The sequence below is a fragment of the Paralichthys olivaceus genome, chromosome 1 (genome assembly GCF_024713975.1).
Source record: "Paralichthys olivaceus isolate ysfri-2021 chromosome 1, ASM2471397v2, whole genome shotgun sequence".
Taxonomy (NCBI): domain Eukaryota; kingdom Metazoa; phylum Chordata; class Actinopteri; order Pleuronectiformes; family Paralichthyidae; genus Paralichthys; species Paralichthys olivaceus.
In genome coordinates, this window is record NC_091093.1 from 11,756,271 (window position 1) to 11,783,216 (window position 26,946).

The 26,946-nt window shown below is 40.6% G+C and overlaps 1 protein-coding gene across 1 annotated transcript; it reads right to left on the reverse strand.

The window, feature by feature from the left end:
* Positions 1–97: 97 nt before the first annotated feature.
* Positions 98–26,946, reverse strand: LOC109625179 (RNA polymerase II elongation factor ELL2-like). Its single transcript, XM_020080308.2, has 12 exons — positions 26,743–26,946; positions 26,288–26,335; positions 12,222–12,349; positions 10,562–10,725; positions 7,970–8,214; positions 6,509–6,633; positions 6,001–6,115; positions 4,936–5,419; positions 4,060–4,111; positions 3,315–3,486; positions 3,150–3,194; positions 98–2,597 (listed from the first exon to the last, which is right to left on the reverse strand). Exons 1-12 carry the CDS (start codon positions 26,878–26,880, stop codon positions 2,487–2,489), a joined length of 1,827 nt encoding a protein of 608 aa, XP_019935867.1. The 5' UTR covers positions 26,881–26,946; the 3' UTR covers positions 98–2,486.

Consider the following 26,946-nt stretch of genomic DNA (forward strand, 5'->3'; position numbering starts at 1 on the left):
GCACAGCGTGATTAAAGAAAAGACAAATGATGATGACCAGAGTGATACAGATTACCTGTGCATACACGTCTCGACCAATCGATTCTGAGGGCAAAAATCATTTTTTATGCTTTTATTCGTTTGAACTTTGAAAAGAAAAGAATTATACATTTGTCAAACACAGTTCATGATGCTCTCTGACTCTCTTCCCTTCAGCAGGTACGCGGTACATACAAACACCCGCTGTGCAGTTCACACTTGTGCTTTGTAAACGCTCAGCACCAGAATAACAAAAACACCTTATGAACCTTTCATCGCAGGTTGTGATAAAAATTTAAAAGATAATTAATTATATCTCGTTTTGTGACTTTGTGGGAAATGTTCTGTCCAGTGATTCATTCATCATAGTCAATAACCCACATATAATTATGGTCTTTGATAAACCATTTGACACTAATTAACCCTTTTCTCATTGAAACATTCTCATAATTACCACCCACTACCTGAAAGTGATTGACTTCTGTCATTTTGATTATGGTTTTTTTTCCTGCTTGAAATATACCACATCAAACCATATGTTCATGCTCGGTGAGATGCAAATAGTTATGGTATAGACCACAGTTATTTTCCTAATGATAAATGCCTGACCATATGCCTCAGTGGTGATTTTCAAAACAGAGTACCGTAAGGATTTACAACTGCTGAGTAAGTGATGCCATTACAGCAAATCAAAGTGTGCACTAAACAATTTTAAATTACACAATGAAATATTTCCTCCAGAAAGAACATTTTCATTTTAAGACAGGTTTAAAAGTGAACACTAATATAAGGCAGGTAACAGATGAAGAGTGGATAATAACTCCATGTTGATATTGGCAGATCTTTGTCCAATAGAAGTTTAATCTTAAGGCTTCTATGTACATTAGTGATTTCATGAATAGACATTCAGTATAGAAACTGCAACCATACAATACAATCTTACTGGAAATGTCATGAGTCTGCCGCCCCCTGTTTGAGTGCAAAAAACCTAATTCGGTGCAGATTATTAACTGGAAACTGAATGCCCAAGTACCGCAACTGGTTATGATGAAGCAAACACACAATTTTCAGAGAGGTTTTAAGTATTTGGTGAAGTGGCACCCAACCTCCAGTCTGCAGCCTTGTCATTTAAACATTAATCTTTAGATGAACTCGGTGCGGCTTTAACCCAGTGACACTCCACAATCATCAGGTCAGGCAGAAACACATAACGTCAGCTGAATGTTTAATCTGCTCTCAACCGCTCCCGCCTCCGTCCCCGAGCTGCTCGGATACAAACACTTTGATCGAAACGAGATCTGATGCATCAAGCTGAGAACAACACGTGATAGAGGAAGAGAGCTTTAAAAATAAATACATCAGTAGTTCTAAGCAAAAGACAGAAACACACTTCTTTCCAGTGGGATAAAATACTTCAACATAGACTTGGTGCCTGATTAACCATGTCAGTCAAATGTTGTGAGGAGGAAAATCTTCTTTCCTCCACAGGTTATTCCAACAGCCGCAGAGGCCAAGCATTTCGGTACCTCCACCAATCATTCAGAAAAAATGGCTGTGGTGAATAAATACTTAAGATAGACACAAGTGCATTTAGGAGACAGCATATACCACATATACCGCACTGCATCAGGTTCTATGTGAATCTGCACTGATGTCCAGACATTTAAATATATTCCAGTTTCTTCTCCATGTATTCAGCTGCTTTCAATATGTTTTTAAGTTTTATAAGAATGACATAACACAAGCTAACCAGACGACTCAACATGAACAGCGCCCCCAGCTGGCTACATTGCCAAATATCTTCCTGTTTATTCATCACTTCTTTATTTTAGTCCTAATAACTTTAACTTCTTGTTTTCAATGGAAATGTATTCTTGACAAAGTCTTAGAACAAGACTGTTGCCAGTGTCTTGAAGCGTTAGAGGTATCTGAACCCATTTTCATAACAATCTGTGAAGACTGAATCTGAGCTGAAATGATTTGTCCGTTTCAATCATGTGACTCTTGGAATCACTCTTCTTTTTGCTGTAGATTGGAAACAGTTATAAAGTTATAAAAAAGGACGGAGAAAATTTGCCTGAAGAAATGTTTGACTTAATGTGTCAGAAACAAAGTGAATAAGTTAAAGTTGTATTTGTTACCTTGTGCATGTTGCCATGAGATTGGCTGACACTGACAATTGGTTTAATAAAGGCTTGAAAAAAGAAACTATGAGGGGAACTGTCACGACATCTTCATCCGTAAAGAAGCACAAATCCCATCATCCTAAGACCATCGTCCCTTCTCCCATGGACTTTTAACATGAAAATAACATATGAACAAATGATTTCTTCAATACAAACAGAATTACAATAACCAGAAATCTGTTCTTGACTTAAAATCATTTGTGCTCACAGCATCATCCGTGGTCCCTGAAGAATCAAGTCCTCTTAGGGTCTCCAATAAAAAACATTGGTGCAACATGTTTGCTACGAAGAAACCTGAGAGACGTCATAGTCTATGATGAGTTGTTTGATGTAGGACAGTTTTTCATGGAGATACTCGCAGCGTTTCTTCTCCTCCCGGTAGCCTGGGAACTTCTGTGGAGAAGAAAGACAGAGGAAACACAATGTTTCAATAAAAAGGTTTTAAAGTTGGTTTTCACATTCCCATACTCTCATCCAGTTTGTCTCCTGTCAAGTGACTCGATGATCTGAAATGATGATGCAGAGCTCAAAAACCACGTGGAGCCCAGTGTAGAATATTTGCATGCACCCTTTTAATTCTAATGACACTGAACGTAAAGTTCAACAACTACTACTGGTACTTTTAACAGAGTAGGTTCTGTAAGTTTCTGTAATGATGAAAAACTCGCACAATGATCATACATAAGTCTTTTCACTCAGGTTTGACATATATTCTTTTCCAAATGTAGGTGTTTCCAATCTGTTTTTAAAATTGAAATGTGCATAATTAATTAATTATTATGTCCAATATAAAAATGTGGTTTTTAAAATCCCAGAATCAGGACACAAAGCTTCTCACCGGATAAAAAAAAATCCCATTTGACTTCTCTGAGAAAATCAAAAGTAAAATCCAGTAAAAGTGAAAACAACTTTGACTATTGAAAGGGTGGCAACAGTTTCACTTACCTTTCGATATTTGTTGTACTTTTCTAGTATTTGGTCTTCCATTATCTGCATGGCGTGAAAAAGGAAGATTATGAAATTGTTAATTCAGCTGCATGAAATAATAACTTTGCATCTATGTGTGAGCCTTGGGTCAGGGATGACGAGGAGTTGTAGTTGTATGTGTACCTTATAGTCTTGTGTGCCTGGGGACAGACTCTTGATCTTGGACCCTAGCTGAACAAACATGTGAGTTATGGTGGCGATGCGAGAGTGGAGGTCTTTGTACTCATCGTACTCGTCACAGAAATCCTCCTGGTATCTCTTGCGTTGCTCTAAACTTATTATGGGGCCGTAGGTGCTACAAGAAAACACATGGACAAAAAACACTTAGTAGTGATATATACATATATACATGTGATGTTATATTAGCTGCTTGAGGCACAAAGAGGACACACTCCTCGATTTATTATGGTAGCCAAAATAATACTTTCATGCCCAGCTGACTTAATATTTTCAAAAAAGGCCATTTCCATCAATCTTGCAGTTGCTCTTTCTGACACAAGATGGCAGCACGTGGATACAATGTTAAACTGTGACACAGGCGTATCCACATTGGTTTATTTTGGAGACCAGTTTTATTTCTTATCTTTCAATGGTTACGTGTTCAAACACTGACAGTTAATATGATAAAACAACTAATGACTGTTTACTGTCTTGGACCAAAGCTAAGCAGTGGACGTTCTGATCAATGAACAGAAAATATGGAGATCAAATTGTAATGGTTATGACTGCTGCATACACATGTGCATTTCCTCAACACACGCTTTAAACACACAATACTGACAAACGTAATGTAAGGGAAACTACACAAGAGACACTACATGCAAATCATGATGATAATAAAATGGTTTTAAATGATCTTTACACTCACAGCACATAATCCGGCTTCTCCTCAGAGGCCACAGTTTTTGTGATGTCAAGATCTGAAAAAAGAATCACACAAGACACAGAAAATGACTCTAGTGTGAGTTGAGTTGAAAAAAAAAAATGGAACATGGCATGTTGTCAGTGTCTGGAAGTTGAGCAATGTGTTTTTGTTTTTCGAGTCAAGTCACAGTGTGAGCTTGTGGGTGTCAGGAGACGTCTCAGCTTAGAGACCCAAAGCGCTGCTTGAGCTGTTGTTGAGTCAATCAGCCACATAACACACCGAGGACTCAAGAGACGCAGCTTAAGGGAGCAAACACATGCTTATGAGATAATACTGCATAAAAGCACAAGTGAGCTGTGAGACTCACAGACACCTCACACCATTACTGCTGGTCATCAAAGTATTTGCGGTCAATTTATTACTGTGCCGGAGTAAAAATAACATTTCAGACACATGAAAACAGAGGCTGTCTGAGAATGTGACCACAGTATTATGACAGAATATTCAAATAAAGCAGACAACATGAAGTTAGGTTAAAAAAAACCAACACAGGCTCTCGTCATAAATCACTGTGCTGGTATCGGGGTGTGATAAGAGGAAACGGAGCAGTATCAGTTAGCGTGTGGCCTCGATGTTCTGTCCAAACCCGTCTAAGCCTGAGAGAAAACTAACCGCGCATGCTATAAACCTGACAGGCATTCTGTTCATTGTGCCCGAACCCATCCCGAGCCCCATGTTTCCCCAATTACAGGCACTTGCCGCATAAACAATCAAGTAGATAGCCAAGCCAACGTGACCAAACCCGACCCAAATGTTTGTCCGTGTGCCCACACTCTAGTATCAGTAAAAGAAAAAAAAATGTGCAGAAAGGAGCCTTACTTTCAAGTTTATCCGGCTTCTGCTTAAGATCAGGACTGGTCTCCAAACAGATACGTCCCTGGTTGTCTTTTAACCTCTCCCGCTCTTTGTCTTTGTGCTTTTTAGACTTCTTCTTTCTGTGCTGGCTGTTAGAAAGCTGCTGGTGAGTGCCGTCAGAGTCGCCCTGCGATGGCAGATGGTCGCTTACTTTGGGTCCATGCTCCCTGCTCTCTGAAACAGGTGCATCCGAGGTGCTACACAGTTTGTGGGGTGCAGAAAAGTTGCTGTGGGCCCCCGGTGAGTCGTTCTGTTTACCCGTATGGTTAGTTGTCCTTTGAAACTCAGTCTTTGTGTGGAAGCTGTGGTTGAGGGTGGGACTTGCTTTTTCATGTCTTTTATTGTTCAATGGTCCGTTTACAGCGGGTTGTTGGTGCAGCCTCTGGTCCACAAGTTTTTGTCTCTTGGCATTGAGCCTTTCCAGTGAGTCAGAAGGCCCGGGGCGTTTCTGGGAATGGAGGAAGAAAAAGACAGATCAACCAAAACCATACAAACTACCTGCAGCATAGCTTGTCAAGTCTCAACTCTACAGGGTAAAAAGCAGCATTTCTTTTTTTCACTTCTGTCAGAACTTTCCCATTGTTAACTCACTTTCACTACAATATAAATTCTGTTCCTCTATGGAAACTCAATGGCACTATCATTCATCTGTTTGCAGTATAATGAAGATATAATAATAGTCAATTAAAAGAAAAATGCTAATGTGTTTATTAACCCTAACCCTTTTTTACTTATTTAGAGGTACAACATGGCTTCTCCATTTGCAGAGTAGCACACGCTTTTATGTTTTCACAAACTGGTTTGTGCAAATGGTTTATTTCTTGGCAAAATGTTAAAAGAGAAATGTTGAACGAAGTGATTTTGATTATTTTTCACAAATTTAAGCTTTTGATTTGGTTATTCACACATAATATGTTCACATTCAGTATGTTGAAGATCCCTCCTGTTTTTATAGTCTCTGGATGTGATGACTGGTGAAACTCTTTTGCAAGAAAAAACACTTTAGAGGATTTCAATATGATTATTTACCACTGCAGGATTTTTCATTGTGCTGTGATGTAGTGTTGAATCCTCTGAGGTCTTCAGTATCGGCACATTTGCTTGAAGACTTCTTGACTGGTTGCTAATCTGCGGCTGCAGTTTCCTGTTAAACACAAAGAAAGGACATGGTAACCGGACAATGTGACAAAAGATATCAACTATGAGGAGTTTAGAAACATTTAACTACATCTGGTGTCGTGGTGAAGTTGTGTGGATTTACAGGAGGAAGAATAAAGCCGAGCATGAAAATGAATCACAGATTCTTGGCGTAGCAGGTACAGACAGGTTCTGTTTCCGAGAGTTGATTAGTGCATGTGTGGGAACGAGAGAACAAGACATGAAGGAGGAGAAGAGCTCCAGATAAAGATGGCAGCCACTGTCTGCTCACAAATGTGAACAAATATTAGTATTACTAAAAAGAAAAGACAGAGGAATTGTGATTATTGGTTTGTTGTAACAGCAGAGATTCCTATTTGGCCCAATGCCTGTGACCCACCTAGCCAGCAGCCTGCTGATCAGCTGCCTCTCCTCCTCGCTGTAGCCAGACCAGTCCCTCTGCACGTGCTTGTAGAAGACGTCCCTCAGCAGGTAGCTGCTGTCTTTGGGATTCACTTTAGCAACCTGAAAAATAAGACACCACACGATGTTGCCTTCAACTTATTTTGGATTTAATGACATTGGGAGAGAGGCCCTTCAGCTAATGTTGAGTCTTGAATTTCTTTTTTAATTGACACCTCTTATTTCATCAGTAAGCTCAATTCACATGCACAGATTAAAGGAAAAGGAAAAAGGAGGGAATATTTTGTGCTGTAATCAAAGCATGAGTGTCCTGTTGTACTGCATCCTAAACCTCTTAACAGATATATTTTACTTCACTTTTTCTTCCTTGAAACTTAAAAATGTCAAATATACATGGGTCACTATAATATTTGTCACAGTGTTTTAACCCAAAATGGCACTAAATCATTCATTAATAAAATCAAAATTTAACAATTATAAGTCAATATTAAACCGACATGAAAAGTAAAACCCACAATATTCAAGCAATTGGGGTTCTTCCAAACATGTGATATCAGAATAAATTGAACACTAAAATTATAGTTATCTTTTCTTAAATCCACAAACAACATTATTTTTCCATTTGAGTGCATCAGTTTCTTTCTTTCTTTCTTTCTTTCAGTGTCTTTTCCCTCTTCTCTAATTTGGTCAGGCTGCCTCGCTCTGAAGACCTCCACCTTTCTGGAGCCTCCTGACAGAGCAGCCCGCCCCGCTGCAAACTAAATCTCGAGACAATTACAGCATCAACCTAATTACACACATGCAGACACAAAAACCATATGCATGCACATAAATACACAAACACACACACATACCAGTGATGGTAGTACAAACACACAAATATAATTTAGGGATTAGGAGTGTCACGTAAAAAAAGTTTTTACATTAGATCAAAAGTTGAATTAAAGCACAACTTGGCCGCAGGTTTCTTTTCAGAATAAGTCGATGATATGTTTGCTTAATGAAACACACTGAAGGTCTCTGCTTTCAGATTCTGGCTCACATATGCATTGAAATTGTCATATATACTGTATGTCCGATCAAAGTAAACAACCATTTGAGTGTAACAGTATTAGATACATTTTTACAAATTGTTCGGGCCTGATTGGAACACTGCAGTGTTACTACAGCACCACACAGAATCGTGGATGTGCACGTAAACAAGTGTGTTTTAAAGTGTAAGCAGTTTAAAAATGTAAAGGTCAAATGCGGTGAGACGACCACAAGCAACACCATCCACAATGTGTTTTTTAATTGTGTGTTTAAGATTGTACAAGTCATTTAAATGTGAAAAACGGGTGCAGTCCATTTGCAACGTTTAAAATGTTTTATATGCATGTGAGTGTTTTTAAATGTGTATGCATCCACACAGACAGACACATATATCAGCTTTGCACACCTCCTCCAGTATAGGACTGAGCTCTGCCTTGTCCTTGGGTCCGGCTCTCTCTCTGTCCAGCCACAGCAGCAGCTCTGGTTTCCTGTAGGGTTTCAGAGCCAGCAGGTGGATAATGCGTTCCCTCAGGGGCTTCTGGGTCGGCGTGGTCGTACCGCCATTCCTTTGGTTGTTGGTGGACTGCTTATAGAGGCTGCTGTCTGGCGTAGAAGGAGGAGCTGACCTCTTGTGGAGCTTGGTGCATTTACCTGAGCACAGAAAGAAAACAGGATTTAAAGTGACACACTCAGACAACTCAGATGTTGTACTTGGATTGAGCTGCTCTCAACTCTACTCCATACAATGTCAAAAATGTTACAATATGTAACTTCAGCCACTAGGGGTCTCTCATTTGACCTAATTTGATGACATAGTAATGAAGCACAGGATCATGGGAGTTGTTACCAATACCATATCTTGTCCTATAATAATCGTTTAGGGTCACTTGGTTTCCCTGAATAACACAAACAGTGGAAGAATTGAAAAACTTTTGATATTAACCTTTATTTATACCTGAAGAATCACTGAGGGAGGCCCTGATTTACAATGATGTCATGAGTCGTCATGGTAAAGCAGGTCAGACATATTTAAAATGTGACCAAAATCAAATGTCCCGTTACCTTGAATAAAGGTGTGGATTTCTCTGCGTTTGAACATTTTTGATAATGTAACTGCACAAGTGAACAAATGATATAACATAGTCTACTTGTTTTAAGACATTTTAATGAAAATTTGTTAGATATTATATCGGCCAGCTCAAGACAGAAGTAGTTCACCCAAAGATCACACTGTTATAACCAATAAATAAATCTAGAAAAAGAAAAATAGTCTTTTTCATTGAAAACTGTATTTATTTTTTTCATTTATTTATGTATTTGATTATTCATTCAACACATTTACCTGTTAATTCATTTATACTTAAGCCAAGCCTTAAGACAAGACTTTATCTTTCTGTTCTGTTCATCTTGGCTAAACTGTCTTGACAGTTGACGGACTAATGAGGAAACATACATCAGAAAATCGTATCATAACCTTTATTTCTGGATCCCATGTGCACGCAAGCCTGCAGCTATTTATTTTCAGATGTCATAGACACCCGGCCGATCATCGGTTACATCTCTGCTGCAGACAGGCCATGTTAGAGCAGTGAAAGCTATCTCACTGCACTAATCCCATTACACGTTAATCTGTGCTTTGAAGGTCAGAGAGAGGCAGAGGTACAGGAAAAGATGGCTTTTCTTTCAACCTGAAAAGTATGTCCTGAGACCAGATAATAACTCTGTGCATTATCATTTATCTACTGCCAGCCGTCAATCATGTATGAAATGTCAGATGCTTGCTCTATAGGTTTTGGCATGCCTGATAACGTGCACTGTCTTCACGATTACCTCTTGACACTGAAAGGGGAATGTAGAGTGCAGTAATTAAATGTTTGCCTCTGGGCCTATATGTTGCCCGGTCATTTTCACCTTAAGACCTGATGTTACACAATCCACTAAATCTACATTTGCTCTGAACCACCGTGGGTTTCAGCTTCCCTGAAGCTCCAACACTGACACGGGGCTAAAGAATTATGCCAAGAAACAATCTTGTAAAATCTCAGTGATCGTTGGAGAAGATAATAAAGAGAAACAGCTAATGTTCACAAATTCATATTCTAATATTATCAATATGCTTTTATGTTTTCTTGAGGTCTGAGAAATGGGGGAAATTTGCTCTTATCACATGTGAATTTATGCTACTTTTAGTTTTGTGGAAACCATCTAAACCTTTTGTAATTATCAGAGGTGTGTAAAATGTTGTGAGCAACTAGGTCATCTGCTGGTTGCAGATTTTCTTTCTGAAACTCTAAACGTGACCTGCAGTAATCGAGCCACAGCAAGTAAAGACCTGCTGCTGGACTCAGTCCACAGACCATGGAAGCTGCACAAAGAGATGTTCACCTGTTTATTCAAAGTCTGGAGAAGCTCAACTCAGTACTTAAAACACCAAACCGGAGAATTGGTTGTCGTTGCATTATCAGACCTGTTGTAATTGTCATGACCCACAACGTCACTAGCGTTGATGAGTACCAGCCACCACTGCTACAGAGCGCTGGTCGCCTTTTCATTCAAAGTTTATTAATATAAAATGTATCACATGTCCAAATTCTCCCCCTAGTAAGTTTAAGGACAGACGCTGCTGACTTTGACACCCATTCTGTTTAAAGCCAGATGTGAGACAAAATAGGAATTGACAACAAAAAACAGAATTAAAAATGACAAAATAATTAATATAGTAGACATGAGTTGGGTTTTGGTCTCGTTTTAAAACTAAAAATATGCTCTTCACTTCTGGATTTATTCCACATCAAAACAGGAAGGTATCTGGTTTTCAGCTTTTTTAACTCTGGCAAATATTCCAATGACTTTTATTGGTCTTATTCTCTTTCTATTTTTATATGCCGTCAGTTTGTTCACATCCAATTAGCTGATCTCACTCCAAGCTCTAAGCTGTTTGGCCTTTTCTGCACATGTATCGTCCTCTGATCCACAGAGGCCTCTGGTCTGTTCTTACTTGGATGTGTGGCTCCAGGTTTGATCTCAATGGCGGAGCGGCTCCAGCTGTCCTTCTCCACCTGAGACATCCTCTCGCGGGTCACCTGGTAGGAGTCCTCTGTGGCACACACGGTGATCTTGTCCTGGATGACGCCCTGACCTTCCAGCTGCTCGCGGCCGTCACTGCAGGACACAAGCACAGAGCAGTTGAACCGCAGGCCTCTCTGCTGGCTATACAGTAAACACTGTAAAAACTGGAGCAGCGTACTGACGTGAACTCCAAAATAAAGTGGCTTTGTGGTGGAAGCTGGCTAAGACCGGTCTATGGTTAATGTATGTTATGTCACAGACTAGATATAGACTTGCAGGCCGCTGCATGTGAGAAAGCCAGATATCCTGGTAGAACGCATGTTGGAGCCTGTGGAAAACAGGCAGCATTAGCTTTGCACCAGCTGGCACAATGAAAAACCAGGATCATCTTAGACCAAAGAAAATCAGTGTGGTGCCTACATCAATTCATTTATGTGGAGCAGCTAGTAAAATTATATAAGTATAAGCTTCACAACTAATAATACTTATACTATAATACTAGTTATAAGCATCAGGATTTGGAAGATGTTGCCTCTTCTGTGGAGGAGAGAATGTTTGGAGGTGGTCGACTGCGAGGTTATTCACTACATCTCTGTGATATTCAAGAAACATACTCAAGAAACAATGAGACTGGTTCAAGATGCAGGATCTAGAAGGAGTGAAACTCTGGTGAGCACAGGTTCTCCTTGCTGCTCATTTCCTAAAAAATATTTTTTTTCTCTTGTGAAATTAAGACTTTAATCTAGTGATATCAAAGTTTTGTTTTTTTTAACATGGCCCTAATACCGGACCCCAAACAGGGAAAAATAAATCAGGCAATTAACTGTGATGAAAAAACAAAAAAAATTGAAGACCCTTTTCTGAGATCCAATTTAAATTTTTCTTATAACATTATACCTGACCAGAGATCATATCCCTTCTTATCCTAACTATCAAAACAAATGTGTAGTTGGGCAGACAGAGTAAACCTTGCCTCACTGTTGCTCTTGGCTTCAGCAGCTGCGTTTCAGTTCCGACCACAGTTTTCTGTCTGGCAGCAGGAGGCAGCAGCAGAGCAGAGTAGCCCTCATTATCCAAGCATAGCACCCCATAAACAAGGTATAATGGGTCTCAGTAATGAGAAGGTCAGCCGAGAAATATACAGGAAATTTCAACTGCCCCATCCTGTTTAGAAATGTCTCTCTCGTTGCCCTCAGAGGCATGGGGACAGAGACACTTGAACCTTAAATTGTGACAGACAGATCTGGACATTTTTTTACGCTGCAAATAAGACGCTATCGCTACGCTATGGGAAATCGGAAGCAGTGGCTGTATAGCACGACCACTTTTAGAGCGCCATAGAAGAAGTGATTTCAGGGTATTATTAAAATTGTATTATGTTTATCTGGGTGAAACTAATATACTTTAATGACGTGGTATTGGATCGGGTACTTACTCTCCAATGCCCAAACCATGTTCACCAATTATTTTCCATGTAGCTTCAGGCAGATTCTTGAATCAGCAAAATAAGACTTAGGTGAAATATTTAAAAAGAAATAAAGGATGTGAAGTTGGCAAATCTAACAAGTTCCACCTGATTAACCTCTTACCTTGAGACATACTGATGGATGCAGTCAAAGCTGGCCTGAGGTTGGTCTTTGCTGTCGCTGGATAAGTAGAAGGAGAAGATGCGAAGAGCAGACAGTGACTCTTGTGTGGGAGCTGGGATCTTGATGTACTATTAAGAAAAACCGGAGAAGGTCAGATTTTATTAAACTTATAAAACATTGAAACAGACGACCTGAAAATTGTATAACCACACAAACAACATATAAAGTGAAATGCACCCACATAGTGTTGTCACTAATCTGCCAGATTTTCCTGGCTGTTATTATCTTGCTTTTGTCTGTAACTATGTTAAATCAAGTATTCAACACTACTTGACAACACGTGTTGAAGAATAGTTATATTGTGTCACTGGCCTGGTACCAGCCAGTTGCTTTACCTCGCCAATGTTTTTCCGAGTTCAAGCATCCTTTGTTATCTTTCAGACTTGGGAGGGAAAAGCGATTATCTACTCAGCAGAATTTCACAGGCAAACTGAGGCCAAAAGCATCGAAGCCAAGAACACAGAGCTGTCCAAAGTCAAGGTTTTTACAATGAGCATTAAACAATGGAGTTTCTCTTTTCTCAACTTTCAGCCCACTGCAAAGGCCAGACTGTGACCAAAGATAGAAGCTGCGAGAGGCCTACAGCCATCAGCTAAATACATTTAGATATCAAAAAACAGCAGATGTATTGTGTGCAGCAGATTTTGTCTGAGGACGACATAAAATGTATCCTTCAGTATTCATTCTATAAGATTTATCATGATGGAAACTGTTACGACAATGTGGCCATCAGATTCAGATTTAGAAATTTCCTAGGCACAAATGGAAAACAATAAACATTAAAGACTGGGTTGGTAATACTGGAAAAGCTAGCGCACGCATTAGCCCTCTGGTCAAAGCTACGCCCCCCAAACAAATGAAAATGCCAAACAACTGCTAGAGGACCGCTTTTCTGATTCTCTCTCGCTCGTTCACTTCCTGCTCTCAGCGGTGTTCGTCTGTCCGGCCGAAGACTTGAGTAATTTGCACCGAGAGCACAGACAGGGTGTGCACAGGAAGGCAGGTCAGTGACTACTGACCTACTGCTGGGCCAAAGACACCAGTATTTTTTTGCTTCTTTTTTTCTAGATGACTTTATTTGATGGCCATGAAGACACGAAGAGGATCTCTGAAAAGTATGATCTAAACATCTCTGCATGAAAACAATCGAACATTGTAGTGATGAATCATCTGAATCTGCAGCTTCCTTCTGCTTCCTTAACTGTTAAACTAAAACTACTGAATGTGATTCAGACCTAATTTCATGAAAAGCAACATACATTCCAACTGGTGGACAATCTAACCAACATTTTACCAGACCACTCACTGTTGAGCTTGAAATACAATTTGAAATCAATGATATGGGACCACCAAAGACAAAGAAAATGCATCTGTGCAATTTAACATTTCCAAATTGATTCATCAGACTCTCTTCCATAACCACAGTGTTTATTTTCTGTACTGACAAATGTCTGAGTTTTCACCTGTAGGAGGAAGCTCCCTTCACAGACCCACATTACATTGCACAAAATCTTTAACACCAGTCGCTTCAACATTATAATGTAAAAAGTAAAAAAATCCCTTTTGTCTGTTCTGCAAAGACCAGCAGCGCCTGACTCATGCTCTACAGAGGTTTGGTTGTGAAAAGCCTCCTGAAACAAGATTACTTTCATATGATTTTTATGCAGTTTCCTGCAGAGGACAGGAAAGAACGTACATGTGTGACCGCTGATGAATGTCACTTGGGAAAATCTGGGAGATAATGAGAACTTGTGAGCACACCGTGCTGTTGTTTGACTATAGAGCACTTTGACTATGATAGATGAGCTGTGGAGAAAAATTCTACCAAAGCAAAATTATAAGGTCAGTTACACCTTTAGAGAAAGTATTGGGAAACAACAATGTCACTCGCTCATGTTTATTTTCACAGAATCTCAACACAGCCTTGTATGTATGCACAAATGAACACGAACACACACACACACACACACACACACACACACACACACACACACACACACACACACACACACACACACACACACACACAGGATCCAAAGTGCGACTGTAACTTTAAATAAATCTCCTTGGGTAAACAGTGTTTTTAAGAGTCCGCTCCACTGAGGCCTCCATGACATCTCCTGGCAGACTCAGTGGAGCGAGCTGAGCCAAGGCTGCAACCTCCAGGGCAGACAAATGCACACACGAACACACACAGACATAATAACAGATCAGGGAAAAAGCGGATCAGTAAAAAAAGGCCAGGATCTCGACTGATTTGACCGCTGAAAAAGATGTAATTGCACGGCAACTGTAATACTTCCCTGGTGCTTTCATTTAGTTTTATGAGAAATTTAAGACACTGCACTTAACTTAATTTTGGGGGTATACGAAAGACAGAAAGAGAGATTCTTGCATGTCAGTAGCAACAGTGACTACAGTAAATAAAGGGACTCTCGGAGTCAGTGTCTCAGTGCAGAACTATACTGCCATCACAAGTTCTTTTCACTGCCTCGTAACTATGGCTGGGGCTCAGCAGGGGAAGGATTACAGCTGCGGCATTTAGTGAATTAATTGATTGGACGGAAAATAATTAACTATGTTGATAATTGAATGATTTAAGTCGTTTTTAGATTTTTAAAAAATCGAATATTTGAGAGTTGAGTATTTGATGTGTAATGTTGCCAGACATAAAATCATTATTTGAGGCTTTTATTGGTGAAAAGCGTACTTTAAGCAGTTGCCATATACGATTAGCCTCTGCTGACGTGTAGCACCTACCGGCAGAGATGTCTAATGGAACGATTCAAAAGATTTTGTACCATTCATTTACACACCTACAGTTAAAAACATAGGGCCCACGTTCCAGAATTCATTTTTAATATATCAAGTTGTCAACACTCCTTCCTCCGTACCAGTTGTTCTATGTATCATCAACATCTGACATCTGATTTGTTTACATATGGTTATATTGTTCTTAAATGGACATATTTTGTTCATAAGAGTTGTGTTGTTTTTATATGCACATTGATTTACTTATTTCCGGTTTTATTTAATCCTGCATTAAAAGCCATCCTGCATTTGAACTTGAGATCTAAAGGTTTAGGTTAAAGGTATGGCCATAAAACTTAGTGTTAGTCAGTGTACCACATACTAAAATGATCTGTGTGTCATTGTGAATGTAAACTAAGGTCAATGTCCAGAACAACTACGAATAAATGTTTTTCTAATACAAAGTTTTATTATAGCACTTTTTTTTAACCCTTTAATAATGAATTAGGGCTTTAAATTACCCACAGGACAATCTGTGCCACAAGTTAAGGCTTGTCAGTTCAAGTATGCTGCTAATAAAAGTGGTATCAACTGAATATGACCCTAAAAACAATAAATGTTGAAAAGGTCACAAACTCAATGTGAACTAACAAGTGAACGCTGCAGAGACAATATTCAGCAGGGGGTCCATTACTTCTGCACTGTCTTTAAAAGTCATTTCAGATGCTTTCACCAACACAGACGTTAGATTTATTCTCTTATCAGCTCGCTGCATATGTCATTACATGCAGGATCTTGCCACAGGAATTTAGGAACTATAAACAGTTGAGCTCCGATGGTAACGCAAGATGTAGCTGCACAGGTGGATCTCCTCAGTTTCTAACATAACTTATGTTTTATGTGTCCTGTTGTGGATTATGTAATAGTTACCTGTGGTAGCCCTGCAGTGATACATGCTTAAAGCACACTGGAGGGGATCACATTTTATTTAACATTTCACAAGATGATGAATGGACTTTTCATGACCACTTAGTCTATCCCTGAACTAAACAGTAATAAAGTTTAAAAGCTTTTTTATTCCAAGCACTGTGGTGATACAAATAAATAGCAACGTCACTGTAAACACTCGCTTCTCGCTCATCTTATGAGATCTTACTTGAGAAACTGCTCATCAGGCCTCGACATGAAACCAGACAAACAGATGGAAGTCAGAGCTTGTATTCAGTTTTCTGCAAAATGTGGTTTGAAACTCTTAATTGCCTACAACAGCTAAAGGCATCAGCCAATAAAAATGGCTCTCAGTAGAGCGCATACCTCCAACAAGGCCCAACAAGGCCCAATCTCTGTAAAACACCTCTCGCAATGATAAAGAAAAATGTCATGGGTTCCCATCTTCCACCATGTTTTGTGGAAACTTAAGTCGTTTTTTGCGAAATCCAGCTGACAAACAAATAAACCAACCAACCAACCAACCAACCGACCAACCAACAGACAGATGTGAAACTGAACCTCCTTGGCGGGAGAAGATATTGATGACAACTGTCTTACAATAATTATCCACAGCTCTGAACACTCATAGTTAAAGAATGCAACATCCTATAAAGAGAAAGGACTTAGGTGAGGGAGAAAGTAGAATTTCCTAAATGAAAGGTTCAGCGTCCACCTGGCAAACGCTGCTCACAGATTACTTGAAATAACCCGATAACTTGAGTTGAATTCTACTTCCAGTTAATATACCAACTTTCACTTTAAGTGTGATTAGTATTTCCTGGGATGTGCAGCATAAGAGCAGCAGAAAGAAAAGGCAGTTTGGACAAATCGCATTAAAAGGGAACATTGAATGGTTGCGAACTTTAAGTCATAAAACGTAACTGGTCTTGCTTAAACAAACCTTAGATTTCTCAAGCTTTTTGGTAGCATTTGTTTTTGTCTATGCTGAAAAGCCTGAGTTCACACATCTCTTCCTGAGGGTGGTGGGAAGAGCTGCAGACGTAATAGACATCTAAGTGGAAATTAAATGCCTTAAATGTGTAAGAATGTAATTGTTATTCTCATTAATGCAATACGATAATAACACTGTGCCGCTCAGTCAGAGACGAGATCATCAGAGGACATTTCCTCCAATCTTCCTGCAGAGTTGCAGCAATTAATAATCGACTGTTGTGGTGTTATTGGATTGTGCCGTATGCCATTGCAGGAGTCCAGCTGTTAGAAATGCACAGACATGCAGAGTAGTCAGCAGCACTCGGTGGCATCCATCCAGTGAACATGTTTCATATGAACTTAAACGGGCAGATTTCTTTCCCCCCGCTGTGAAAATTACAACGAGCACTCTCGTTCCCAGCCAGTGGGGCTGAATCACTAAAGCCTTGTGCATCCTCCTGAGAGGCACACACAGCAATTCAAACCCAGGGGGGAGCTCTTTCAAAGAACTTGGCACTTAAAGAACTCAACTGACCATGAATAATTAAATATTTATTGTCTTCCTTTCAGGGTAAATATTTGTGGAATCTGTGGTTTCCTTCTGGTCTCTGGAATCGTCAAATGAAGCAGAAATAAAACTTAAGCAACAATGCAAGCAGAGATAAAGTTAGCAAGGTGGTTATGTGAAAAAAACACTAACTAGCAAGGGTCAACTCGTGAGAACTTAATGTTGAAAAGATTTCCCTACAGTCTCAAGTGACTTATGTCCTTAGTAATGCTCAGTGACCCCCAGAGGCCAAAAGGCAAAGAAGCGAACCGAGAGAATCCTGAACCTGACAAGAGATTCAACATACAACTCATTCTTTTAATCCAAACTGTGGCCCCCTTTTACACAGTAACTTCACACGTTCACCTCCAGACGATTCGGTTTTATCCCTGAGCTTCAGTCTCATTCTCCACATTCCACATCCTCATCCTATTTAATACAGCTAAGACGGTCCAATAATTCTTCCTGTGTCTCAACAAAAAGCAAATATCAAGCCTTCCCTGACTCTCTACCCTCTGTCTCCATCAATCTTTCTTGAAGGCTGTACTCCAGGCGTAGGTCCATCTGTTCTCTGCGTCTGCAAAACACGTTTTGTCTCAACAGTTTTAGCTGTTTACTCGAATCCTTTCAAGTTTTACCATTTAAATCATTTGGAAAATAATTTGGAGCAAAGGAAAAGACAGGATGCAGTAAAGAGCACCAAATCAAACAGATGGAAACACCTGACAACAACAAGATCAAATTAAATATCAAACAGTGGTTTTAAATGGTGGTGTGACAAAGACATTATGAAGGTGTGATATGTCCCACCCTTAGAGGTGCAACAACAGAGCTGAAAGGAGACAGATGTCAATTAATTAGACCTCCATCCAGGGAAGGATCGGAGCAAAAAACCTACTGTCACAGGTAGCCAACATGATTTACTTTTGTTAAACATTTCCATGGTAACAGAAAGCTCTACCAATCGGAGATGCCACTACTCGCTACTACACATGAGGATTGTGGGTAGTGTAGTACTTCCTCTTGACATTGCGAATAAAACAGTTTTTCTTAAAACACAGTTATATCATTCTGACTTGTGTCTTCTACAGGAGCATATGAAATAATTTATTTTTAAAATTTACATTGGATGGTTACAACAATATGACTGATGACAAAATCCAAGTTCAGAAATTAGATGGTGAATTAATGAAAGTGATGTTGTGTGACTCCTGTGCAGAGCCTCCAGGCTGGAGGGCCCATGCAAGGCACACAGCGATGGTTGTGCTGCTTTATTTTCACGATTTAATATAAATTTATATTATTTATATTAAATCGTTTATATATATATATATATAAATATATGAAATTACTGCTTTTCTCAACATTTCCACATTAAACGAATTCTGAATATTCATTGAGAACCCTAATCAGCAAACATGCATTCCCTCAGGGCCTCCGACATTTATATTCATGATACTGCTCTATTAATCATGTTAGAAATTAATGTGGAGAAATTTCACACAGCCTGGAAAACAAAGCAGCACTTTAAGGTTTGGCAAGATGTTAATTGCAGTTCCCTGGATATTTTTTTGAATGGCAACTCAGTGAGAAAAACAGAAATATTCATATGTGCTCATTTGTGTTAACATGTAATTCTGTAACTCTACCTGCATGTGTAAATGTGCTGTATTTTTCACTAAAACTGTTAAACCCCTTTTTCCCCCAATATTTTTTCACAAACATATATAAATATAAAACATATAAAGTTCATCATCTGACACAAGTTAGAAATCTGTTCTAAGTGCACAAGTGCTCACATTTCATCTTAATCCTGCTGGTGGGCTTTTCCACTGACATCCCCAAAAACCCAAATTTACAACTGGTTGATGCTTCTCATTGATTCATCCTCTTGTTTTCTTTGTTGGTTACTTTTTATGTTTGTTTGATCGCAGCACAATCTGATATCTACATGTATGAGTGTGTGTCATTTGGTGCAGCTTGACTGCATTTAAGTTGTTATTAAGTTAACTGTTGGGTCTTGGCGGAGGTATACACACCACACATGCCATTATTTGGTACTGTTTTCATGGACACACAAGCCTGTTGATGCAACCTTCCAAAATAATGACTTTTACCTATCTACATACGAAATTCACCACTGACCTGCTAAGGATTCAAAATTTCCACCAGAGAAATAAATGCCAAGTAACACAGAATCTTAAGCAGTTTTCAGACATGACCTGCAGGTAAAATCCGGAGAATTGGTTACGGAGCCTCTCCCCCTCCTCTGGAGAGAATACAGAGTATCTGCGGAGTTCAGTGCATGTCTGAAAGCAGCTTATCTGTAAAGTTTCAGCAGTTAAAGTTTTGACACACTAAAGGCCTGTAGGTGTGTGCTGCGACACTTTCTTAATGAGCTACAGTTCACTCTCAACTGTCATAAATGTCTCCACATGTTGAAGCTGCAGGACGGGAAAGGCCCCTTTACTTGGCTTTTTATCAAACTATAAAGTTGATGAAACAAAAGCTGTGAGAGACCTCTGTCAGTGCATGGGGCTTATGTTTCCTGCAAGCTTTTGGTTGAATGTGGGGTTTGGGTGTAGATCTCATGCAGCCTATTGTTTCCACATCCTCTGCAGCCTGAGTAATGGCCTTCTGAAAACAGGCCGTCTTTTGTTCTGGCCTCCTCGGCTCCAGAGTGGGATGCCGTGGCACTGCTTCCCCTCCCTGGTTGATAGGAGGAGAGGGAGGAGGTGCAGGAGGAGGTGGTGGAGGGAGTAAAACCTGTCGCCACCACCGCTGTCTGTTATCAGCAGGAGGCAAGTCAGTCTGTGCTGGGTGCAAATGCAAACTGTGTGTATGTGTGTGTCTGCGTTAATCCAGCGTGAGCAGAGAGAGGCTCAGCTCCAGCTCCTCTCACCGGGGCGTTATCAACATTACTGCACTCATAAGACCGAGAAACGAAAAAGGCCAAAGTCTATCAGCCAAAAATCTCCACCAGTGGCTTAAAGACACACAGACAATAACAGTCACAAACACAAACACGCATACATGCTCAGACAGCCAGCCACCACCCTCATCCTCACAACACTTCAGTAAACACTGCTTCTCATCATCTCATCACAAACAAAAGAGCCCAATCGTTCCCAGGGCCACAAGTTGACACATGCCATTTAAGACTAGTCCCCTCCACAATAGAAGACAGTGATACAAAACACAATGTGTGTCTGTGTCTGCGGCCCAATGGACGAGAGGAGGATGAGGGGCAGCAGGCAGAAGAAGATACAAAGACAGAAACTAGATGAATGAAGTCTGGCTGATATACATGCAGGACGATTCTGCCTTTCACAGGTATATTGGTGTATATGTTGTCCGATACGTGACAAAATTAAAACATGATTAGTTAATTAGGGAAAGGTTCATCAATGTCCATGAATTATTCTCTGAAAAATCAATGAAAATGTTGAAGGAAGTGAAAAACAATCCTGGATCCACCCCAGATCTGGATCTGCAACAAACTTTAATGAGTTATTTCCTGAACAATACCACAAACTAACACACAGACAAACAAACGCAGATGGAAACATTACCAAGCCTTATCATATCATGCAAGAAAGTGTAACAAAATCGCTGGATCATCTCCAAAATTGAATGGTTTCCTCTTGGGTCATGCCCGAATTTAATGGAAATGAAAAGTTTTTTGCATAATCCTGCTAACAACCACAAGAAAAGTGCATTGTACCAAATGTATCCACTAGCAGGTCACATTCCCTAAGACCCTATGTACTCCCTAAAATCTGTGTCGCCATCAGCTTCAAAAACCCAGCGTTGGCCGGGCTCCAGTGTTTAATGCATAAGTCTGTTTATGATCCAACAGTCAATCAGTCAACACTTGGAGCCATGCGGTGTCTTCTCTCTCGCCTCATCCCACATGCTGTAAGTGAGTGATTAATGTGGCTGCCTTGAGTAGGAGACAGCGCATGTAATCAAGCCCCAGCCTATAATCACCTTCCATCTTCCTTTTCATTTGCAATTTCACAGAGGGACAGAGCTGCCACCAGAGCTGCGAGCTCCAGTACTCAGGGAGAGAGGATGCTGGGTATGAGGGAGACTGATAGAAAGGGCTGCTGTGCCATAAGAGTCCCCCGAGGTTTCCGACTGCAGTGCCGACAAAGACTCATCCCCGGCAGTTGCCTGAGGGCCAAACTGTCGACTATCCACAAATTGTGGGTCACTGTGCCCGACAAACGCCCCTCCTCCAACCCCACCCCCACAGAACGCTATGTTTCTAGACATGCAGGGCCATACCATAACGTGTGTGTGTGTGTGTGTGTGTGTGTGTGTACCCTTTTATGCCTCATTAATTTATAGTGTGGATTTTCACATGAGGGAATTAGATGGGACACGTTCCTCAGTGAGCCAAGATGTGCTCCACATCTCCAAGCTGCTTAATTGGACAGAGAAAGCATTTTCTCCAGAGCTGCTGCTGGATCTCAGAGGGCCGCTTGTCTTCAGCTCCTACTTGCACGTTTGCTAAACAAATATGTAATCCTGTCAACACATGAGATTTTCATTCTTGGGTTTTTAGCAGACGTAGCAAGATAGTGGTAAACTGGGATTATGGTGTTTAAAACATTACATTCCCTCAACAGTTTGCTTTGTTGGCACACACTGATTAACATGATCTGCCAGAAAACAACACACGTTTATAACAAGTGACACACACAACATATGCAGTATTCTGAAAAGACTCCTGAAATGCAGTAAAAGCTCTTACGGAATGCGAACGTGTGCACGTGCTTACATGAATTGCGCTATTTTTTTCACGTGTAGCTCTGACCCCTGAACTCTGCAGCACAATGGAAGTCATATTCACTGGTAGATACTGCTCCTGGAAACGTGAAGACGTGTGCTATGTCAGTTCAAGATGATTCACACACATTAAGAGTCCATTTTTACAGTGCTTTACACACAAAGATAATCTGCCAATTTTTATACCCATGTCTTGAGCTTTTTAAGACAAGACAGAGTGTTCTGTTTGGGAACAAAGGTGGAACGGTTGCAACTCGAGCTGTTTTCATACATAAACTCTGGAAAATGTCCAGACTTTCTTACTGGAGTTTGCCTTTCACTCACTGTTTTCTCACATCTGCTCTTTCGGATATCATCCTGAGATCTTTCTCCAGAGAAAGTAACCTGATTTAATGGGAAGTTATAAACTGCTCTATTAAGTTCCTTCACTCTATCAATTCATCTTACTCTTTAATTATACATCAACGTTTTTAAAATTTGTGCTTTTATACAATTTCTATTTTTTTACCATTTTAAATGTTCTCATGCCTTTTTTTAAATTTCTGTAAAGCTCATTGAATGACTTCTCTGTATAGTAATTAGCTATAAAAATGAATTTGCCTTGCATTGCTTGATGTAGTTAAAGTGACTTTGGTCCATGTTTAAAAACATCAGATAAAAGTCTAGACTTCAACCTGTGGTCACAGTTAAATAGCTACTTGTTTACAATGGAAGATGTTTGCAGTCTTCTCCGTCTTAAGTCTCGACTCAATTAGTTCCACAGCAGGAAAGTTTCTATCATGTCGGGAACAAATGAACCCTGGAGAGAGGCCAAAACACATCTGGACCGACTGTAATGTGTCAGGCTGAAATACTCAATTCATTTTGGGTTATCTAAGCGGGGTGACAACACACAAGGCTGCATTCCCCCACTTATTGTTATTCAAATCAGAGGAGACGACACAGAATAAGAGAGAGGGCTCCTGGGATCTCAGCACAGACACAGAGACATGCACAAAAAAAACACGAACTCAAACACACGGATACTTGTGCAAGTGGCAAAAATTCCCTCATTGCCTCACTCTTTTATACACAACAAGTAAACACACACCGCACACAGAGGGTCCTCAGGGGGACCCACTCTGGGCTGGTTTAACACTGCTACACAATAGGCAGAGAGGGCAGGGCAGGAAAAAGGAGGTGGGACATGAATAAATCATGCCTTTAGGCCACACAGGACACAGCATAAGCACACAAACACCCAAATAACACAACAAAGATACACAACCGCATCAAACAAATCAAAAGGCATGAATAGTATGCCAGTCCTAATCCACACACAAGGTGTTTTTTCTCTCTTTCTCACACACACACACACATACACAGATGGAGAAAAAGTGGGACTCCACCGTGCCAATAGGATGGGGAAATGAATCTGTCTTGCTATTAGTGGAAGCAAAAGTGTGTCAAAGCTACACACGCATAGAAACACACATATTCATGAACGTCAGAGTCAGGCAGACGGGGGAAAGGTAATGCACAATGAAGTCATCATGTCTCACACTGTAATCAGGAGCATTATGGCTCCTGTAATTACCTCTAAACATCCATTTGGCTAATAACTTGAGCTCTCTGTGCCATATAAGGGAGAGCCGTAGAAACCATCCCTCATCACTCACAGAGTCAGTAGAGGTCCCAAGTTGAACTGTGACGCTGTCAAAACTCAGAATACATCTATACTACTACGTGTTCAAACTAAAAAGACCCCCTGTCCACGCAAATGTTTTGGCTCCATATCAGTTTTAATCCTTGTCCATGCTGACATGTCTGAAAATGCATACCACGTGACCACACACACACACTGGACATGTGCGTTTCTGTTAGCAAAGGTCAGCAGGGCCAGCTGAGTTTAATGCTGGTTGTTTTATTCTGAAAGGAGATCATGTAATAGAAGTCTTAAGAATTCTCGAAGGCTAAGTCGTGACCAAAAAGACCAAATCAGCAAGCGGGTGCGAGTGTCAACGTCACAGTTTCCAAACAACTCAGTTTCTGTCCGTCCAGACCAGAACACAGCTCCAGAGACCAGAATTTAAAACGGGGCCAGCGGTGATTCCAAACTTCTGCGTCTTCTAAAACTCAGGAGTACTGTGGACGCCAGGTGTATCAATAGCAGAGTTGATGCATTCTCAAATAAAAACATATAGAGATGAAGTCTCAGCCACAGGCCTCTCTTTTCAATAGAGCACTCTGCTACATTCAATCTCACTAGCATGAGTCCTTGTTGAGAAAAACATACAATCAATGGTGGTGCAAAATCATTTCATGTGTTCTTTTGATTTGAAAAGCTAACCTTTGCAAATCAAACCGAGAGAGCAAAGTCAACAAAATGTTACGGTGAGTAGATCCATGTGTGTCCGTTCAAAAACACTTTATTTGGCAGCTACAGCAGTTTCTCCAGTTGAGTTCATTGAATCCAGTCAGCGTGCTGCGCTTTATGGCCAACTACTCTTCAGCACAAACTCAGTACCTCAGCTTAGTGAGTGAGCTGTGAAGCCTCGGATTGGATTTGCAGCTTGTCTTCTAATTTAATGCCACACATATTCCTGTCAAGGTAGACAAGCCCTGACTGACAGCTTGTGCACAAGCCAGTCTGGTCACTTTACACAAACATACTGGACTAATAAAAAAGCAACAACCACCTAATTATTATCATATACACATATATACACAACAACAAGGAGGAGGAAGTAGAAATGAATTTGAATGACCTCAATCCTTCAAGGAAGAAATGAAGAATGTTTTGGGGAATTATTATTACTATTATTTAAGTTCAACACTCTTTCGGTTAAAACTAATTTACCCAAGTACTACTAATACAGGAGTAAAGTGCTCTTTGCACTGTTAACCACACAAGCCCCCTCACAAACTGCACCACCACTAAGCTCATCTTGTCGTGACAGGAAGGGGGTTGCAACTCTTTCTAACCAGCCCCATGCAATTAGCATTGACTGAAAGGTAAAGTATTCCCCAGGGACACAGCTGCTCCTGACTTTAGTCCAAACACGAGTAGTTCAGGTTGCGTGCTACAGATTATTGTACTATGATGTAGTGTCATGTGGTTGCATCACATGCAGTAAATACTCACATGCACAGATATATTTTGCACACATTTAATCTGTGTTCCTGATGTCTCCTCATTTGACTTATGATTACTTTCCACACTGTTGACTCCGGCTCAGTCACTCTGTCTGTGTGTGTGTGTGTGTGTGTGTGTGTGTGTGTGTGTGTGTGTGTGTGTGTGTGTGTGTCTCTCCTCCCTCCCTCCCTCCTGTTCCCAGCGTCACTCACTGACCTAACAAAGCCTCTCCACAGTCTCCAGCCTGACCCAATAACCTGCATGCCTCCTATCTGCTGGAGACGAGCAGCTCTAAGCTCTCATCTGAGCCGCTGCGAGGGGCAGCAGTGTGGTGGCACATGTGAGTGAACAGCAGCTTTGTGTGATGAACAAAAGCTTCTTTGCAGTTGCTGAATTTGTGAAATTATTTGGCACAAACCTTTATTTTAGAAATGCATGCACTTAAGATTGGCACGTTGGCCTCCTACATATCAAACTTAATCATTCAAAACCCTTACTGAGCATAAATCAGTGGCGGATCCAGGGATGGGGTCAGGGGGCACTGAATTCTGATATCCTGTAGTGTCATGGCCTGTCAGTAGTCTTCAAAAAAACAAAAACAAACTACTAACAAATAATATGACAAATTACTTTTTTGAAGAACACAATGTCCTTGAACAATTTTCAAAATATATTCAATCACATGTGACTTTGCTCAAAGCTATAGAGCCCACAGTAAACAAGGAATTGACTCTGATGTGCACCTTTATGGATCAGGAATTGGGAATGGATGATTGGCCCCTCTGTGTAAATTGTGGCCCCCGATTTAGAGAAATCCTAGATCCGCCACTGGCATACATTATAATAATAATCGTAACATATGAAAATGAAACTTACCCCTTGGTTTCCTTTGAAACAAATTGATGGCTGATTTGGCAAAGTTCCCTGACAGGAATAAAAGAAGCAGACAAACAAACAATGATCAAGTAATGTGATTAGGTTTCATTTAATGTCACAGAACAGGTAATACCTGTTTAGTGTTAATGGTCTCAGCTCATTATGAGACACTAACAAGGACGTCAGTCAAACTTCAGTGTGAAGGGTTCCCAGCAGACAGCTGAGTGTTTCCCGACAGGCACCGGGCACAGTCTGTCCCTCTCACAGTCACGTAGCCTCACTCGTTCAGCAGGTAAACACACTCTGAAGTGAACCAGTGTTGAACTAGTCACAACACACGGACTAGCGACCAGACAGTGAAACAACGATGGAGGAGGAAAGAAGCCACTCTTGTCAAAGTTGTCTCCTGGTGAACCCTCGTCCTCACACACACAAACAGGAATATTTCAAGGTACCTTGAGGTTCTGATACGCCTCCAGTGCTCTCAGAGCCGTGTCCGTGAGCTTGACATGGAGCAGCGTCCTGCCGGAGCCGCTCCGGCCGCTTTTCCCGCAGCAGAGCCCGTAGAGCTGCTCCTGCCTGAGTGAAGCCATCTCCGGCTTTTCTGAGACACTCGAGCCAGAGCTGCTCCACTGTCCGCTGCCCTGACGTCACGCCGC